General features: G+C 46.3%; 1 protein-coding gene across 6 annotated transcripts in view; it reads left to right on the top strand.

The window, feature by feature from the left end:
• Positions 1 to 19731, top strand: part of MACF1 (microtubule actin crosslinking factor 1) — a 248478-nt gene that overhangs the window by 118694 nt on the left and 110053 nt on the right. For all 6 annotated transcript variants that reach the window (XM_054011644.1, XM_054011642.1, XM_054011643.1 and 3 more), the window contains 18 exons: positions 9 to 113; positions 785 to 880; positions 1269 to 1394; positions 4111 to 4263; positions 4789 to 4943; positions 6144 to 6270; positions 7064 to 7247; positions 7644 to 7813; positions 8538 to 8716; positions 9344 to 9482; positions 10037 to 10230; positions 10787 to 10949; positions 13206 to 13289; positions 13543 to 13650; positions 14294 to 14392; positions 16027 to 16179; positions 16431 to 16519; positions 17328 to 17463. In XM_054011644.1, the coding sequence (XP_053867619.1) occupies positions 9 to 113; positions 785 to 880; positions 1269 to 1394; positions 4111 to 4263; positions 4789 to 4943; positions 6144 to 6270; positions 7064 to 7247; positions 7644 to 7813; positions 8538 to 8716; positions 9344 to 9482; positions 10037 to 10230; positions 10787 to 10949; positions 13206 to 13289; positions 13543 to 13650; positions 14294 to 14392; positions 16027 to 16179; positions 16431 to 16519; positions 17328 to 17463 (2460 nt within the window). The remainder of the gene's footprint in view (positions 1 to 8; positions 114 to 784; positions 881 to 1268; positions 1395 to 4110; positions 4264 to 4788; positions 4944 to 6143; positions 6271 to 7063; positions 7248 to 7643; positions 7814 to 8537; positions 8717 to 9343; positions 9483 to 10036; positions 10231 to 10786; positions 10950 to 13205; positions 13290 to 13542; positions 13651 to 14293; positions 14393 to 16026; positions 16180 to 16430; positions 16520 to 17327; positions 17464 to 19731) is intronic.

Here is a 19731-nt window from a genome sequence, read left to right as displayed (position 1 = left end):
CTACTCAGGAGCTGACAATGGAACTGGAAGAGAAACAGGATGTGTTCCGGTCTCTACAAGATACAGCGGAGCTGCTGTCACTGGAGAATCACCCGGCCAAACAGACTATAGAGGTAACTGATCAGTTGAAGGGCTTATACGCTGGGGGGTTTCACGCTAAGCCGTATGAATTGAACTCAGCTACCCCTTTGAAGAAATATCATTGGGAGACATGCTTAGACACGCCACACCTCCACCTCCACCTTAAACTGCTCTTACCAATTCCAAGTCGTCATAAAACAGCTTTATTGATAAGGGTGCCTCTTGTGAGGACAAGGACGACACTTCTACACAGTACCCTTCCCAAGATAATAAAGATAAATGTTTGTGTGTACAGGGCCCAGGCCCAAGGTCCTGTGGTAAGATAAGAGAGCCAGTGGCCCTGAGCTCACTTTGAATTATTCATGGTTACGAGACTGATGGAGCAAACATTCTGTGGAGCAAAGGGTTATTAGGGCAGGGTTTTCTACTGACAAGCCCCGCCACCAATTCCAGGGGATGGAGGGCAACTACCTTGGAAGTGCCACTTAAAGTGCCTCCTTTTTTAAATTTATTTCCTTTGGTCTCTATTCCAGGGCGCTTCCCACGACATCTCATTACAGCCAAATCCTTCCTCCTTATGTGAACATTGTAAGCTAGTTGAGTGAACGGGCTGAACACTGACTCAAACCCCTTCGTTGACCAATGCCCCTGGTTCCTTCGTTGTTGTAACTCGTGGTTTTCTTTGTATATATGTATTGTCCAGGCATATAGCGCAGCTGTGCAGTCCCAGTGGCAATGGATCAAACAGCTCTGCCTATGTGTAGACCAGCATGTGAAGGAGAATGCTGCTTACTTCCAGGTATAGTAGGGAGGGACAGTCATGCATTTCTGTCCCTGATCTATGGTTCAGAGACCCAAACCTGCTTGTGCACCGTGGTTATGGTATAGCATCAACTGACCCACAACACAGCTTTAAACGAAGGACTTCTGAGTTTTTTCTCATTTGTTTCTTTCCCTTTTGCTGGGTCCCCTGTGCGCTTTATCTGGTGGGATGTGATTTCTCGTGATAGCCCAGGCCATGCCTGTGGTGGTGCTTACAGCTCCAGCAGCTCAAATATGGAGAGAAATGCGGAAGAAACTTGTCTAATGAGGTTTTTGGTGGGTCCCTTTCAGTGTTGCCTGTGGCAATGAATAGCCTGTGGCGTGTTGTGTTGCACAGCTTTCTGTAATGCTTTTTGACTTTGCAGTTCTTCAGCGATGCCCGAGAGTCGGAAACGTACCTGCGGAATCTCCAGGACTCTATCAAACGGAAATATTCTTGTGACCAGAACACCAGCCTGACCCGCTTGGAAGATCTGCTGCAGGATTCCATGGTGGGTGTTCTGTATAAGCCCCAACATCATGGGCTCTCGGTGCAATGCACAGTCAATCCTGTGGAGCGGCACTGCCTGCTGGCTTTTGCGTCACAAGGGAAAATGGGTATATTTGTTTATTCCTACAACAGCACAGTTAAGTTGAATGTTCTTTGCCGATCCTGTCTCAAGCTCCTCTTTGCATTTTGATTGTGTGTGTCGGCGTGCAGGCTGTGTGACCTTTACTGTGTCACTTTCTGTTGATTTAATGCTGTCTACACTAATCTGATTTTAATTTAATAGCTATAATGGAAGATCAGTGACTGCAGTAAAGGACTCTTACAGAGCACAAGGCTCTCTCTGTATCCTTGCACCCTTGCTGAAGGGAAGAGGAGCCGGCAGTGCAAAAAGGCTGGCTAGAGACCTTGTAAAATGAAGTCCAGAGTTGATTCTTCACCATCACTATCTATCACACTATCTTTCTGTGCGTAGAAATATGGTGATGGGTGAGTTCTGTTGTCCGAAATGGTTACTCTGATCTGGTCAACTGGAGGCTGCAGCCAATTGGTTGTTTAGCTGGCGCAGGGAAGGATGGCGGGAAATGCCCACTCTTAATCCAGATTTAATCTGTTTGCCAGGTCTACAAGGTGGCTAATGATAAAATGGAAGCAGGGAGTGTATGGATAATTGTGTATGTCTATAGTCAGTAGTCAAGACAGCAGTAGCAGGCTGAACTTGGGCAGATGAGTCTTTGTCACATGACCTGATGCGACAGGAATAATATAGAGCAGTCCAACCAATAAGAGAACTTTATAACCACTCAGGGCAAATTGGCATAATAAGAAACAAGGAGTGAAGCGTCAACCAGCTACTGATTTGGCATATCTAAGGAGTGCGGGTTTACCTAAGTATTTAACTGCTAATCCTCTGATAAAGGTTAGTGGCCAGATGCTAATCAAAGCCTTTTAAATGTTAACATTTATACACTCGTTCAGTACTTCAGATTGGACTGATTAAGTACTAACCTATTAGTGGAGGTTAACAAACTCAGATGCATGAAATCCCATTGTCATATGCAATCTCTTTCTTATGGACTTCTTTTGGTCCCAGAGGTTCTGCAGCAAAAACGTGAGTGCTGGTATTGGGCAGTCATGCAGGGTAAATCCTCTGGACTCGTTATCTTCTCTTCTCAAGGGTCCTAGTGGCGCACTCCCTCCTCCCAGTGTCAGGTCGTCAGGCTCTTTGTAACCCAGCTGCACTAGCGGCAGGTTCTTAGAGTATAGCCACAAATACTCGATTCTGGCATGATAGTGGTTCACTCCTTGTTCTGAAAGGTAGCCGACATCTCAGGAATGGTGAAGTCCAGCTATCTCCCGGACATATGCTATTATTCTTTGGTAACTAATGAGTTAAAGTTGTATTTCTTCCAATCATGCTCCCTGGGACAGGCACAGGTAGTTTATTTAAGCACTTCTTCTTCTTTTTTTTTTTTTACTATTAAATAACAGACCGTTCACCTTTCCTAGTGCACTAATTGACCCTTTAATGGGCTCAGAGTGGAAAGCAGGAGTGTTAAAGTTCTCTGTTGGATGTTTTTTTGTTTTTTAACTTCATAAGTCAAAGTGGGCTGGACCATGATAAGTTATTCAGGCTGTGATTTATGTTACGATACCCTCACTTCTACACTGGAATGGCTGTAGATTGTTTTGAGGATGCTCTGAAAATGGAGAACCACTGCGATCTCAGAGCATCAGACCAGCAGTGACTGATAGAAACCAATTATGCAATATCATTTACCCCAGCTGGCAAATTGCTATTAAAATATCTAATAACTCTGATCGCTTCGCCACTAACCATAGTGGAAAGAAGTCTCTTAGGTGAAGATCTGTTTCTGAGCCATTTCTCTGGGATGTTTTATCTTCTTAACTCTTTGCACCTACATCCTGAGTGTTGTTTTTAAACATGCCTTCATTCCTTGCTTTAGAAAAGTAAGGAACGCCGCAGGGTTCTGCAGCCTTCCCAAAGCAGCAAAAAAGAAATTCCTCCCCAGTGAGGGCATGTCCTGCTGGTCACTGTTTTATACACACTGCAATTTAAATTTTTTAGAAGACTGTTATTTTCTTGTCTCTAGCAGCAAAAGAAATTAATGCTTGCATGCAGCTGGGTGGGGGTGGGGGGAAGCAAGTGAGTTGTCTGGAATGGCACAAAAATGAAAGGAAAGGTTCCAGCCCTGATTTGGGGTGTGTTCCCCCACAGCTGGGGTGAGAGGGACTCTCTTGGCATATCCATTCAGCCCTTGAGAGCCCAGCCCAGCTCTGGAAGACCCTGACCTTTCAGGGGGAAAGAGGGTTGTTGCAACAACTTTAAGGCCTGGTCTACACTGGGTGGGGGGGGATCGAGCTAAGATACGCAACTTCAGCTACGAGAATAGCATAGCTGAAATCAACGTATCTTAGATCGACTTAGAATCACTTACTTCGCGTCCTCACGGCGTGGGATCGACGGCTGCGGCTCCCCTGTCGACTTTGCTTCCGCCTCTCGCCGAGCTGGAGTTCAGCAGTCGACAGGAGAGCGATCGGGGATCGATTCATCGCGTCTACACTACACGCGATAAATCGATCCCCGATAGATTGATCGCTACCCGCTGATCCGGCGGGTAGTGTAGACGTACTCTAAGGGATTTAGTGGTTCTCTTTTGCCACCTGCACTAGTAGCGCTTTTCTTTCATTCTCGCCAGGATGAAAAGGAGCAGCTTATTCAGTCGAAGAGCTCCGTCGCCAGCTTGGTTGGGCGGTCCAAAACCATCATTCAGCTAAAGCCAAGGAATCCGGACCATGTCCTGAAGAGCACCATCTCAGTCAAGGCTGTTTGTGACTATCGCCAGATCGAGGTGAGCTGACGGCAAGGAGCCTACGAGCTTTGGAGCGAAGGGAGGAGAAGAATCTAGGCTTGTGCAGAGGGTTGTGGGAATAGTGGGGAAGCAGAAAACAGAGAAACTTGGACCACTTCTGTGGTACTTGACGGTAAGAAACAACAGCGAGGTAGGGAGGGGATATATAAGGAGGCGGATGGAGCAATTGCCTCTTCTGAAATAGCTTCTCCAATGGTCCTGATTTTTCTCTGAGCAGTAGCAAAGGTTCCATTCCCATAGGAGGGTGGAATTGATACCTTCTAGCCAAAGACTTGTCCAGGTAGCATCCTAGCATCACTGAATTTCTCCTCCCTTCCTCTCCAGACAGCTCTCTGAAGTGATTCGCAAATTACTTCACTTTTGCTCGATTTTAAAGTGAGTTGGCTGAAAGCCTCCTTCCCTTTCTGGGAGACTCCAGTAGGGCTACCTGAGGAATCTGGCCACAACAGAAGGCATTGGTGGGTCAGGTGTTTGATTGCAATCTTATTTGTGTTGCCTACGTAGATCACTATCTGTAAGAATGATGAGTGTGTGCTGGAAGATAATTCCCAGAGGACCAAATGGAAGGTGATCAGTCCGACCGGCAATGAGGCCATGGTACCGTCTGTGTGCTTCCTGATCCCCCCTCCTAACAAAGAGGCAATTGACATTGCCAACAGGTAAGTAAGCACTGCAATTCATGGCTTGCTGCTCATGGTGGGTTGGAATTCCAAAGCTAGAATGGCCAAGAGATGTCTCTAGCTGTTCGTTATGTTCTGCGTTATTTATACTGAGACCATCCAGATCTGTTTTGCTTGGGGAAGAGTTTAACCCCTCATCCTTGCTGGGTGTTGGGGCTTCATGTTGTTAATATTAATTGCAACAGGTGGCTAGCTCGTTGATGTGGTGGGGCTCAGTTACAGGTGATGGGGAGGGTGCAGGGGATTGGTGGTGGTGGTATGGAGCCTTCTGGTCACGAGCTGAAATCCAGACTTTGTCTGATGGCTGTTGGGTTTGCTGTTTCAGTTCCCAGTGGACCAACGTCACAGAACCTGTTACAGTGATCGACTCCCTTGTGATAGTATCAGCAGAGAGACCAAGGGTGTCTCGTCTAGACTGTCTAGCTTTTTGCACTAGTGCAAGTCTCTGGTGTTAGACGTGCCTGCACCACTATAAATCATGACTTGTGCTGCTTATCGTGGCTTCAAACAATCAAACTCATGGTGCAGCATTTCCTCATTAGGGGTTTGCACCAATGCTGTCCACGCCAGTGCAAAAAACCCAGGGTGGACAAGGTCTAAGTGGGTCTGGAAACTGAACTACCCTCTGGTGTCTAGGTAGGGGTGAGGCATGTGGGCAAGGTGGTTCCCTTGCCCTGCTTGTTGTGTGGCTAATGGTGTTTTTTAGTGCGTCCAGCCTGGTAACTTCACAAACAATGCAATTAATGGGAATGGGAAAGAACCTGAACGCCCGTTCTGGCTGCACAAATGTCCAGCCTAGAGAGGGGCCAGGGGCCCCCTGAGTGTGGCTGGCCTGCCTGGCAGAGGGGGCGGCTCTTGCAGTGCTCCTGCTGCTAACTCCACAAGAATATTTGATGTAATATTTCTGGATGGTTGGCGATGGCAGCACACTGGAGGGGGGGTTCCCCACTGGGGATCTAATGCATTTGAATGAAAGAGAGATACGGCTCCCATCTGATTCTGGTCAGGGCATTCTGCAAGCCTTACCATTGGCTCTACTCGGTTAGGCTTGACCTTGGGTTGTTACCTTAATGCACTAAAAGTTAAAGGCTGAATTTGAATAAGCACATGCCTGGCTCCATGCTGTAACTGAGAATGCTGGGGGACCTGGGCAGTGATGGAACTGCTGTCCTGTCGTAGGGTCGAACAGCTGTACCAGAAGGTGATGGCCCTCTGGCACCAGCTCCATGTGAACACGAAGAGCCTGATCTCCTGGAACTACCTGCGCAAGGACATTGCCCTGGTGCAAGGCTGGAATATGGAGAAGGTACCGTACAAAGCATCCCAACAAATCCACATGTCCGGGTCACTGCAGCGTAGGCGGGTCTTCTCCAGCAATGTAACTTGCTTTGGCATTAAGCGTAGTCCCAGGTGCCTGGTTAGAGTTGGAAATGATGCCAAGGCTTCCTTGCCTGGGTAGGGAATACAAGGAAAATGGTAAGAGATGATTCAAGGGTGAAGGGTTAGGGCAACTGAGGGATCAGCCCGAGGAGCGCAGTGTGAGACAGTCTGAGCTCTGGGGAGTTCAGAGCAAAGAAAGAGAAGTGCAATGACCCTAGCATCAGTTGTTTGCTCCTAAGCCATAATCAGCTCACGTGTTGTAGGATTGACGCGTCTTTTTACTTAGGAGTGAACAGAGGTGGAGGTGAGAGGAATGAGGAAGGGGAGGAAAGATCCAGGGAAAGCAAATGCCTCATAAAGTCTTTCCTCTTTCCTTGAAAGCATAGGAGAGCTCTGTTCTGGCAATAAAGATTAATTGTAGTGGGGGGAGCGAGATAAAAACGCAAGACAATGGCAGGCCTCTAAAGGCAGTGCTGTATCATATCGTGACCACAAGAGCTGTCCTGTCCGAGAAGGGGAGACTCACTAGAATCTGCCTCCTGGCAGTGGTTGTCACCCTTGAAAAGATGGGTGTCTTGCTAGGAAGAGAGCGTGTGAATTCATGCTTACGGCTGGGTGTGAGAAATGAGAGACGCAGCTGGGTAATTCGCAGTAACTGGGAGCTTGGTCAGGGCAGTTTGGTGCATGGTTCCTTATCGTTAGTCTTTGGTTTTCCACAGCTAAGATCTCTGGCCCAAGGAGAGTGCCAGCAAGCCATGAAGAGCCTCCAGGCGCACTGTGAGGACTTCCTGCAGGACAGCCGGGACTCAGAGCTCTTCTCTGGGGCCGATCGGCTGCGCTTGGAGGAAGAAGTGAAGTCCAGCAAGGAGCACTTCCAACAGCTGCTGGAGTCCATGGAGAATGGTGAGCTGGGAGGGTTAATAGACTAACGTGGAGCTCTGGGGGCTGATAGAGATGAGGGATCTACAGGTGCTCTTAATTTTTAGACTAGCTTGTGAGTGTTAGCTTTGCAAATGGCTGTTCTCTTCCCTGCTGTTCATTTGAACGTGCGGCCTTTGTTGGGGAGAAATAGTGCTGGCAAATGGCACCAGTTAGGTCTGGGTAGCGGGGTCCTTGCTTTGCTGCCAGTGGTTAAACGTTAGGTCCTCACAGCTCTTGACAAATTTGGTTTCCATCTGAGTAGAGAGCTCTGTGTTCACTTCTCTCTGGGCAGAAGAGTGCAGCCATTTGGGTCTATGGTTCCTAATAGAGACTGATCCTAGATGGGGTGGGTTTTTTTGTATGTTTGTGACTTAACAGAGGACAAAGATGAGACCCTTGCCAGGACATATCTCTCTGAGCTAAAGAACATCCGTCTGCGCCTGGAGGAGTGTGAACAGAGACTAGTGAGGCGAATCCAGGCCCCAAGCAGCACCAGAACAGACGGTGATACTATCCAGGAAAACACCTTGCGCATTGCAGAGCAGGAGGTCAGTACTTCCTGCAGGTTTGAGGGAACCCACTGTTGGTCTTAAGAGAGCTGCTTCACAGGGCATTGATGCCCTGGCATAAATTTTATATAGGGAACTCACCTGCTTCACATAGCAATCCTATAGAGGTAACGTTTTACTCTTGGGTCAGAAAGACAATGAAGGTATCTTTGTTCTCTTGCCTCGCTGCCTTTTTGCATTTTTCACCTTGGCCCACCCCATGATGTCTCCTCACTTCAGATCCCCAAGGGGAAAATGTCTATTGTCATGTAGCCTGGGCCTATCCCTTAATCCACTGAGCGGCCACTTGAGGAGAAATATAAACCCACAGGAAGAAATCTGCAAAGATCTCTTTCCCTTTTATGTGCTGAGTCTAGCAAATACTGCCTTTTTCACAGGCTGGCTGGGCAAACGTCCATTGCATAAAGTATTCCTTCTTTAAATCTGGATAAAAGGGTATAAGAAGCAACAGTTCCCAAAGCATTGACTGCAGGTGGCCTTTGCCACCACTGAGACCAGAGCATCCTGATCTGATAATGGAAAGGAATGAAGACTTTGCAGAATTTACAAGTCCCATTTAGACTTCAAATGATTCTGCTCATTAGACTTTTAAGCTGGAAAGGTCTGATACTGGGCGCTCCTTGCATCTTATCCTGTTCACGTTTGCTTCAGTCTCCTGGGTGGCTGCGCTTTATGCGGATGTTAATTCTCTGCCTCCACACAGCATGTGCAGGAGGATTTGCGGCAGCTGAAGTCTGACTTGCAGCACGTTTCTGAGAGATGTGACCGCTTCCTACACAAGTCTCCCACAGGGTCCAGTGCCCCACACCTGCGTTCTGAGCTCAATCTACTGGTAGAGAAGATGGATCACGTGTATGGACTCTCTTCCATCTACCTGGATAAGTGAGTCAGAACGTGCCTGTTTTCTGGAGTTGAGAGAGAATTCTATATGGGCAGAATTAGCGATGCTGCATGGCTACCCTCTCTGAAACTGGGTGAGGGTAGGAATTGCTCTCATGCTTCTTAAGGGGGCTTAGGAATGTCTAGGAGATGCTGTAAATTCAAGAGCTCCAAGAGGTGCCAGGCAGTGGTGCTCCAGAATATTTGAGTGTTAGTGTTTGAGGTGACTAATGATTCCCACTTTGGGGATGGGAACGCCAAGATGAAGTGACTTGTTGGAGTTGCTGTTAGAACTGGGGTTAAACGCGGGTATTCCAGTCTTTCATTCTAGAACTCGTACCACTAGATTAGGCTGCTTCTGTGTTCTGTTCTGTTTGATCCCTTCCATTTTAATGGAAGGTGTTTTAGAATTTCAGGGGCATATATATAGGGGCTTGTGTTTACGGGCTTTTCCCCTCAGAATCTAAATTCCATTACGGCCTTTTCTTCCTGCTACTCAAATGTGAATGTTGGGTATGATCCAGAGCGATCTGTTCTGTTCCTCTCCAGTGCTTATGAGCCAAATGACTTTACAAGGCGGAATGTCCTCAGGTTGAGAAGTCCCGTTTCCTTCTTGTCTTTACACGATAGGTTAAAGATGGTGGATGTTATTGTTCGTGGTACCCAAGGAGCAGAGTCCCTGGTCAAAGGGTATGAAGTGAAACTGAGCCAAGAGGAGGCAGTCCCTGCTGATCTAACAGCTATTCAGTCTCACAGAGCTACGTTACAGGTTGGTAACATTATGCTTCCAATTGCATCCAGTAGAAACTAGAATCACTCCAGTCATGAGCTCTGGCATTCATTGAATGGGATCCTCCCCTTTCCTTACTGAATTTGCATTGTGGTCCATCCCCCCTGCCTGCTGGTGAGTGATTGGAGGCTTTAATTGAGTCCACACGATCCTTACTGCTTTGTGAACTGTAGGTCGAACAGCTGCCTTGGCAGGCACCGTCGCTTCTGCTTTTTGGCACGGCTGGTGCTAATGGCACTTGGCAGCCGCAGCGTGCGGAACTCCGCGATGCTGAATGCACCATCATGACTTGCTCTGAGCTGGGCTACAGATCCCTACGTTTTGCAACTCCCTGTCCTAGATTCAGCCAGATGGTGGAGATTATGGAGCTGATAATTGTTCCTGAACTCCACAGGGCAACACAAGGCAGAGCTAGATATTTATCTCTCCTGTCTTAACTGTTCTGTACATTTAGATGCTTACGTTTGATTGGAGAATTCCATGTTGTACATACCCACCAGCAACTTCAGCTAAACTTTCTCGTCTTGTTAAAGCAATGGCTCAGCGATTCGAAGAACAAGAACGCCGTGTTCTCTTCGTTGGAAGAGGATGTGGCAAAGGCTAAAGTCACGGGAGAGCAGCTGTATCGTCTGAAGCAAGAGCGCAGCATGGACCTAGAGCGGTACCAGGAGAAGGGAGCCCAGCTGTGGGATCGCTGGCAGAGAGTTGGCTCTCAGATTGAAACCCGGTGAGACGTTCCCTCCTTGTTCTTGCTGCTTTTCTGGCAGTGCCTCTGATGGGAGCTTGTGCCAGACTTGGAACTAGCAATGGTATTTTTCCAGTTTATCTTCAGCTAGCAGCCAGGGTGACAAATGCCACCATTAAATATAGGAACTATTCCCATTTGAGGGAATGGCAGGACTTGGTTCTCTTTCTCTCTTCTGCTCCTCCAACTCCATCTTTTGAGTTCTTAACTCCCTTTCTCTGCTTTAACACCCCCCGCCTATCCTACAGGCTCCCTTAGCCGCTGCTAACCTTTGCCAGGCTGATTCTATGGAACTTCTTTCAGTTCTGATCTGGATCTTTACTGATTGGAGACGTTGCCACCCTTAACAAACCATAGCTTGGCTGGAAGCACCCGTCATGCTCCCTGTCCTGCAGAGCTGTACCTGTGGTTTCTATAAATATCCCCAGGGAAGCATCGGCTTTAGAGGTTTCCCTGCATGTGGCTGGATCTTGAACCATTGTTTTGACACAATGATTTGAGTTTGGTGATGGTTTCCTTTTTGTATTGGTCCTTTCAGCTGTTCCGATCTGGAGAGTATCCAGGAGGTGCTGAGGGATTACCGGGAGTGTCACGGAGAGCTGATCCAGTGGATTGAGGAGACCACTGCCCAGCAGGAATTGATGAAACCTGGGCAAGCAGAGGACAGCAGGGTGCTCTCTGAACAGCTGAGCCAGCAGACGGTAAGAGAGAAAATGGCACTCTTCTAACTGGAATAGGGTTGTTGAAAGGAGTCGGACAAGTATTTATTTTGTTTTTAATAAATCTTTTGTCTCGTAAGCTTCAAATCGTTATTCTCTTAAGGACTGAATGATTCATGGGATTTTCAATAATGTATGTGCATTCACCTGTAGCAGATGCATCCCAGAAGGGTAATAACTGAATGTTACCACTGTCAGCAGTTCATTCACCATGGTCTCCTGGTAGCACCTAGTGGTCCCATCAGAGGCACTGAGGAACAGAGGGCCAGTGGTTAGGGTGCTAGCTGGGACATGGGAGAACTTGGTACAAGCCTCTGCTCCACCACAGATTGCCTGGGTGACCTTGGTTAAGTCACTTAGGTCCACATTTTTGAAGGTATATAGGTGTGTAACTTCCATTGATTTCAGTGGAGTTAGGGGTTTAAATATTTTTTAAAATCTGGGCCTTAGCCTCTCTGTGCCTCAGTTCCCTATCCCCACAATGGGGATAGTAGCACTGCCCTGCCTTACAGGGGTGTGGTGAGAATAATTGCATTAAAGATCGTGAAGCGCTCATGCTACAGTACTTAAGGAAGAGAGAGACCTAGGTAATACTCCCTTCTCGTCTCCGTAAAATGGACATGGAGGCTGAGTTACCTTCTCCACTCCTGGAGGTGCTGAGGCATGTTGGTAGGACGTTGTGGGAGAAGCTTGCCCCGTACCTGTTCTGTAGATAAGTTGTGTGTCTCCACTAGTCTCAGTCCAGCTCCTTTCACGAACAGCAAATAAATACTCTGAATGGGCTTTAAAGAAAGGAAAATGTTTTCCCCCTATTGATTTTGTGTTTCTTGTTTGACGAACACTGATGTCTTCCTCTCTGTACTGAAAGAGCTGAAATTAAAATGGCTGTTTAACAAGAAATATAAGCCACTTCATCGTACCAAAGAATCTTTAAGTGTCAGGAGGGCTTATACAGATTATAGAGATTCATCACTGATAAAGTGTGCAGAGGACACAAACGTGTGGGGGAGTGGTGAATAAAGAAAAGGACAGGTCATTGATTCAGAATGATCTGGATCACTTGGTGAAAGCAAACAATACGTGTTTTAAGACAGTTAAATGTAAATGGGTACATCTAGGAGCAAAGAGTGTGGGCCATACTTACAGAATAGGGGACTCTATCCTAGGAAGCAGTGACTCTGAAAAAGATTTGGGGATCATGGTGGATACTCAGCTGAGCATGAGCCCCCAATGTGATGCTGTGGCCAAAAGAGTTAATGCGATCCTGGGATGCATACATAGAGGAATCTTGAGTAGGAGAAGAGAGGTTTTTTTTAACCACTCTATTTGGCACACTGCTTCTGGAATACTATGTCCAGTTTTGGTGCCCACAATTCAGGAAGGATGTTGATAAATTGGAGAAGGTTCAGAGAAGAGCCACAAGAATGATTAAAAGAGTAGCAAACATGCTTTAAAGTAATACACTCAAAGAGCTCCATCTATTTAGCTTAACCAAGAGACGGTTAAGAGGTGACTTGATGACAGTCTTTAGCTATCTTCATGGGAAACAAATATTTAATGATGAGCTCTTTGGTCTACCAGAGGAAGACCTCATACGATTCAAAAGAAGTTGAAAGTAGACAAATTCAGACTGGAAATAAGACGTACATTTTTAGCAGTGAAAATACAGGCGAGTCTCATCTTACGTGGGGGTTCCGTTCCGCGGTTAGCACGTAAAGCGAAAACCGCGTCTAGTCAAAATTACATTGAGTTGAATGGTGGGCAAAATCACCCGCACTACAGGTACAGTATTAAAATTGTTATTTTTCTCTTTTTTTTTTGTTTTTGCCGACCGCGTAAAGCTGAAATCGCGCATCTTAAATGCGCGTAAGATGCGACAGACCTGTAATTAACTATTGAAACAATTGACCAACTGTCATGGTGGATTTTCCATCACTGACAAGTTTTAGATCAAGACTGGCTGTTTTACTAAAAGATCTGCTCAGGGACTTGTTTTAGGGAAGTTCTATGGTCTGTTATACAGGAGGTCAGACTTAGAGGATCACAAACCGTGCATAGTGTCTCTTTAAGGTATGTGCGGATGGAAGGGCAGGAATGTCACCTGTTCTGCTGCTCGAGGTCTCTAGAGAACAAGTTAAATATGAAAGTGACGTGGTCATGAGTGAGAGAGGAAATAAGAGGAAAATGTCATTTAAAAGGCAGGGGAAAAACTTTTTTTTCTTTTGTTTTTTGTCAAAGGCTTTGGTTGTGGTAATCGACAGAAATCAAGCCAAGCTGGACCAGTGTCAGAAATTCTCACAGCAATACTCTGCTGCTGTCAAGGTAATGACACGATTCTTAAATCCGAGGCGAACACAGGGCTCGGTGTCAACTGCACAAGCTTTGCCTGCATCTTCCGTTCTCCTAAGCCAGGAGAGAGGCAAAACTCCTCTATTGTTGGCTTTGGTGGTTCTGCTCTATGTGTGGAGAGCGGGAATTAGCTGCTAAGAGACCTGAAAATGCCAAGCTTAGAATAAATAGGTAACAATTCAAAATCCTTCCCCCACACACACACCCCGCCTTCTTTTATTTCCAGGACTATGAGCTGCAGCTCATGACATACAGGGCGTTCGTGGAATCCCAGCAGAAATCTCCCATGAAACGCAGACGCATGCTTTCCTCCTCGGATGCTATCACCCAAGAGGTAAGCAGCCTGCCTGCCTGCCTGGCCTTGCATGGGAGAGGTTTCTTTGCTCCTAGAAGACAGACGAGCGGCCTGTCTGTGAAAATAGCTCCTTTCTGCTGAACTCTTACATAAAAATTTCCACCCTCACTGTTTTTTTTATTAGCCAGAGAGGATGGCTTAGTGCTCTAAGCATCAGGTATGAAATACCTAGACTCCTTGGAACCACAGGTTCAAATCCCAACAGGGTCGACTCAGCCCTTCATCCTTCCAAGGTAAATAAACAGAGTACCATGCAGTATACTGTGTGTGGATCTTTTGGATGAGACCTTTAAAAACCAAGGTCCTGTCTGCTCCATGTGGATGTTAAAGATCCCATGGTCTTTTTATAAGAGTAGAAGGTTTGCCCCAGTGTCCTCGACCAAAACTTCCCCTCCCTCCCCACTGTTGTGCAGCATGCCGTGCGTCAGGTGGCTGCCACCCTCCATCTCAGAGTTGCTGCATTTCAGTGGTGCTGTAACGTATCTAGTCTGTGAAGTGCTTGGGGATCTTTCCGAATGAGAGGTGCTGTATCCATTTCTCACCCTGTAAAGTACTGTGGTTGTGTCAGCCAGAGTTCCGACTGACGCATGGTGGTTTGTTTTTTTTTGTTTTTTGTTTTTAGTTCATGGATCTACGGACTCGCTATACGGCGTTGGTAACGTTAACCACACAGCACGTAAAGTACATCAGTGATGCTCTCCGGCGGCTGGAAGAAGAGGAAGTAAGGATATTTTATAGCCAGGGAATTACAGACCAGTCTGCTTCCTTTCAGTACCCAGAAAGATAATGAAGCAAATAATGAAACAATCCATTTGCAAACATTTAGAAGACAATAAGGTGATAAGTAACAGTCAGCATGGATTTGTCAAGAACAAATCATGGCAAACCAACCTAATAGCTTTCTGTGACAGGGTAACAAGCCTTGTGGATGGGGAGCGGGAGGGCTGGCTTTCTGTGACAGCGTAACAAGCCTTGTGGAGGGCAGGAAGCAGTAGATGTATATCTTGACTTTAGAAAGGCTTTTGGTACTGTCTCGCATGACCGTCTCATAAACAAACTAGGAAAATACAACCTAGATGGAGCTACCATACAGTGGGTGCATAACTGGTTGGAAAACTATTCCCAGAGAGTACTTATCAGTGGTTCACAGTCAAGTTGGAAGGGCATAACAAATGGGGTCCCACAGGCATTGCTTCTGAGTCCAGTTCTGTTCAGTATCTTCATCAGTGATTTAGATAATGGCATACAGAGTACACTTATAAAGTTTGCAGACGATACCAAGCTGGGAGGGGTTGGAGGTGCTTTGGAGGATCAGATTAAAATTCAAAATGATCTGGACAAACTGGAGAAATGGTCTGAAGAAAATAGGATGAAATTCTATAAGGACAAATGCTTAGGAAGGAACAACCAGTGGAGTACAAAATGGGAAATGATTGCCTAGGAAGGAGTACTGCAGAAAGGGATCTGGGGGTGATAGTGGATCATAAGCTAAAGGTGAGTGAAAGTGTAACACCGTTGCAAAAAAAAAGCAAACATCATTCTGGGATGTATTAGCAGGAGCATTGTAAGCAAGACATGAGAAGTAATTCTTCCGCTCTGCTCCGCGCTGATTAGGCCTCCCTGGAGTATTGTGTCCAGTTCTGGGCACCACATTTCAGGAAAGATGTGGACAAATTGGAAAAAGTCCAGAGAAGAGCAACAAAAATGATTCAAGGTCTAGAAATTGCCTGTGAGGGAAGATTGAAAAAACTGGGTTTGTTTAGTCTGGAGCAGAGAAGACTGAGGGGGACATGAGAACAGTTTTCAAGTATATAAAAGGTTGTTACAAGGAGGAGGGAGAAGAATTGTTCTTCTTAACGTCTGAGGATAGGACAAGAAGCAATGCGCTTAAATTGCAGCAAGGGAGGTATAGGTTGGACATTAGGAAAAACGTCTTAACTGTCAGGGTGGTTAAGCATTGGAATAAATTGCCTAGGGAGGTTGTGGAATCTCCATCATTGGGGATTTTTAAGAGCAGGTTAAACAAACACTTGTTAGGGATGATCTAGATAATACTTAGTCCTGCCATGAGTGCAGGGGACTGGACTAGAAGACCCCTTGAGGTCCCTTCCAGCCCTATGATTCTGTGATTCTAAATTCATAATTAGCACATCCAGAACTCCCAGGCCCAGTCGTCAGTTTCTGCCAGTGATTCTTTCTCTGCTTCAGACCCCTTTCCCATTTCCTGGTTAGAGCATATTTCAGTTCCTTCCACCGAACGGCTCTATGCCTGATTGGTGCTGGGCTCTGGCTGCAGGAATTCTGGGCCCCTCAGTACATTAATGCAGGATGTATTCCTGTCTCCCCTATGTGTAGAAAGTAGTAGAGGAAGAGAAGCAGGAGCATGTGGACAAGGTGAAAGAACTCCTGGGCTGGGTCTCTGGTTTGAAACAGAGCACGCAAGTCAGGACTGGTCCACTCAAGAGCAAAGAGCTGGGAGACATTGAGAAATCCATCTCGGAGCAGCAGGTAAATCAGGAGGCCTGTGTCCCTCCCTCTCTCTCTGATATATGCATGGTACCTGTACCTAGTCATTTTCATACTGCTGTTATACATACTAAAACTACATTGTCCTGCTAGTTCTAACTGAGTTTTCCAAAACCACTGAAGGAAAGCAACCTTGATGCCTCCTGTGTAACACTGAGCACGTGCTGTAACCTCAGGGGAATTGCTTCCCTTCTTTCCAGCCTGGAATTTAGCTTTCCTCTTGTTCTCAACAGGCTCTAAATGAGGAGCTGGCTGCAAGGAAAGAGCAGGTCTCAGAGGCCATCAAAACTGCACAGATCTTCCTTGCAAAACATAGCCACAAGTGAGTACAGTACAAGTAGTTGTGAATAAGAGCGAGGAGATTGGGAAAGGGTAGTGCACCTCTTTGTCAGAAGAGAAGGTGATGATAAATACAAAGAAAATTAACCTCAAGTTATTCTAATGGCCAGATTACTCGACCACCCTGATGAGATTCCATTGGTGGGCAGGTATTCTTTGAATCCGGTGACCGTTGTAAATAGTGACCAGGTGTAGGTGAAAATGGCAAGCTTTAGCCAAAAATTCGCCCCAATAGAGATTCCCAATTTCGTTCCAGGCGATTTTACAACCCAGAAACTTTGCTTTTGGCTAAAATGACCAGCTTTGCCCCGAAGCATGAAAATCCACATCTTGTGTGTTTAAATATACAAATGCATCTCCGTCAGAACAGAATTTAGGAGCTTTGATAATTTAGTTGATTTTAGCTTGAAAATTGGACCGTGTGAATGAAAATAGGCCCATTTGTATAGGAAACCGACATACTTTCACTTTTTCCCCAAAATGGAACCATTTTTGTGAATTGGAAATGGAATGCAAAACCAGTTACTTTTGTTGCGACTCTTTCACCCCATCCTGGTAATTAACGACCTCGGCTATTTGGCATAGTTTCATTCCTGATTCGGTCACTGTGCTCAGCGTAGGGTGACTGGCATGACAATGCACTTAACCCTTCAGTTGAGGCATGAGCAGTGTGAGGAGGGGATTCCATTGTGCGCTTGCCATTTTGTGTCCGGAGAAGAAAATCTGAAATACACGGAGCTGCATGTCACTTTCTCAGACTCCATGAAGAGATTTCCTGTCCCATCTTGCAGGCTTTCTGACCAGGAGAAGGAACAGATTTCCACCCAACTCAGTGCTCTAAAGGAGACTTACCATCAGCTCTGCAGCGACTCTGCGGAACAGCTTCAACAGCTTCAGAGCCATCTGGCCCAGGAGACGGAGCACAAGGTACCTTTTCCCATCCCGTCTATCGCATAGATCAGAGTTACCTTTCCTCAGAGCGTGAAAGAGGCTTTGCTTGGTTGCGTGTCTCATGACCACCAGCCATTCACAGCCTGTTTGCTTTGTCCTTAATCTCACGTGATCCACCACTCTTCCATGCTTTCCCATACACTGCACTCGGGGGTCCGGGCTGAGTTGGTCATTGGAGGCCAAGGAGAAGAGGTTTTCGTATTCTGTTCCAGGTTGTTAGGGGATGGTTCTCCTCTGCAGTGTTGTTAATCAGGGCTGCTCCCCATGCTACAGAGTTGACTTAATCTTGTAATGGGAAAGAAGGGAGGTGGACATCTGATCTAATAAGGAGACCGAGTGGCCATGGGGTGTCCTTTCAGTTTTTTAAAATAGAGACACCACAGTCATGTAGAACCTGGGTGAGACCTGCAAGCAGTGCCAAATTTGTAATGAGAGGTGCCAAGGCTCAAGCAATTAGGTGCCGGGGCTCTAGCAGTTTTTTTACATTCATAACTGATGCAGCAAGCGCCAGAGGTGCCGGGGCTCTGAACTACCGAGCCTAGAGGTGCCGGGGCTCAGTCCTGGCACACATTAAGCAAGGACATTTTGATTGCATCTCTTGCCAGAAGCTTGGCTGCATAGAGACTGGTGTATGGGCAACCTTTCTACACCTCCATGCATAAATTGTGGAATGCACTAGTGAGAAATAGACTTGCCTTGAATAGTAGGAAATTGAGTTCCTCTCTGTGTGGAATTCAGCCCTGCATCATCACCTTGATAGACCCTCAGCTCATCTGAGAGACCTTCACTGACTGAGTAGCTGGACCCCTGCCCATCTCCCGTTTGCATCTGATAATGTTCTTGTCAATCTCCGTTTCATGTTACACTCATGCGCTAGGTGGGAAGGGTTTGACGTTCCTTCCTATCACCTCTGTTATTGGTGTTAGCTGTCTTCAGTCATTCATGGATATACCTGTATGTGTATGTAAATGTATATATATGTGTCCAATGGATATATCTGTGTGTTTGCTTGCTAGCTCCCTGTATTTTGAAGCACTGGCCAAGTTGGACATGATTTGATGATAGCCAAAACTGAAATTGGGTCAGGGAGTGAAATCCCAGTCCATCAGATCAAGAGAAAAGGATGGCAAGGCCACTGAGTTTATGGGAAATCTAAACTCCCACACTTTCAGTGCTGTATGCACAAAAATAAAGCATACCTATTTCTATCGAAGAGACGTATTTCTATCCCGGTTCAGATGTCTCGGTCCAGTGATTCCTTTTTTTTTTAGTGCAGGTCATTTTATCACACTTTGCTAGCAGCAGAAAACTCATGCTGACATTACAGCAACAACTCCGAGCTTAGAAGTAGCAATCTCCCGAGTTAAATTGTCATATCATTAATGCCACCTACCTCACTGCTGCCACAAAAGAAGCTAAAAATGGCCCTGCAGGTCCAAAGCGTGTGGGATGCCCATTCTTTCCTTTCCCTGCTCCTCCCACAGAAAGGAAAATGCTTTCATGCAAAAGTCTTCCCTACAGTTTGCTGTGTTTTATTTATACAGCATGAAAATATTTTGGGGGTGTCTGTTTCCTTTTACATTTCTGTTTTGCAGAAAGGGGTGTATTTTGCTTCCTAATTATGACAGGCCCCCAGATTTGTGGCCTCCCGGCTAACCGAGATTAGCACAGAGAGCAGAGTGGGATGGGATTAGAACTCATTATAAGAGGCTACTTTAGGGTTTCTATTATTGACACTTGGCCCGGATGAGGGAGTAGCTTTGGGGCTATCATCGCGTCATGGTACGGTTGCTTCATTGTAGAAGGGAGCACATGGAGAAGTGTTAACATTTGCTTGCTGGAAACATCCGAGACTCCGTGCAAGGGTATCAAATTAAAAAGAGGAAACCAACGCCAAACTGCAGCTCGCGCTATTTTGAGCATGATGTGTCCCTGTACAGTTTGTGTTTCATGTCAAGTATTGTTACGATTAACTGACATCCTTGCTTACAAGTTTAACTAACCCTCCGGAATTTTAAACGCACCCCCCCCACACAAAGCGAAAAGAGGACGACCTGCGTGGGGGGTTCTTTTTTGCAAAAACAAAACAGTGGCATGCTGGACGCTAACACCAAGCTTTACTCTGTGTGTGTGATACGGCTGAGCTGCTCCATAAGGCTCTGTCTTTAACTGCTCCGGGCACACCCTGCAACTCTGGTAAGTAAAAGCCTTTTATGTCCCCTCTCTCTTCCTCTGTCTTTCTGT

This window comes from Malaclemys terrapin, chromosome 22, assembly GCF_027887155.1.
Source record: "Malaclemys terrapin pileata isolate rMalTer1 chromosome 22, rMalTer1.hap1, whole genome shotgun sequence".
Taxonomy (NCBI): Eukaryota; Metazoa; Chordata; order Testudines; family Emydidae; genus Malaclemys; species Malaclemys terrapin.
Note: the sequence above shows the minus strand (reverse complement) of the source record. Positions and strands in the feature narration are given on the sequence as shown.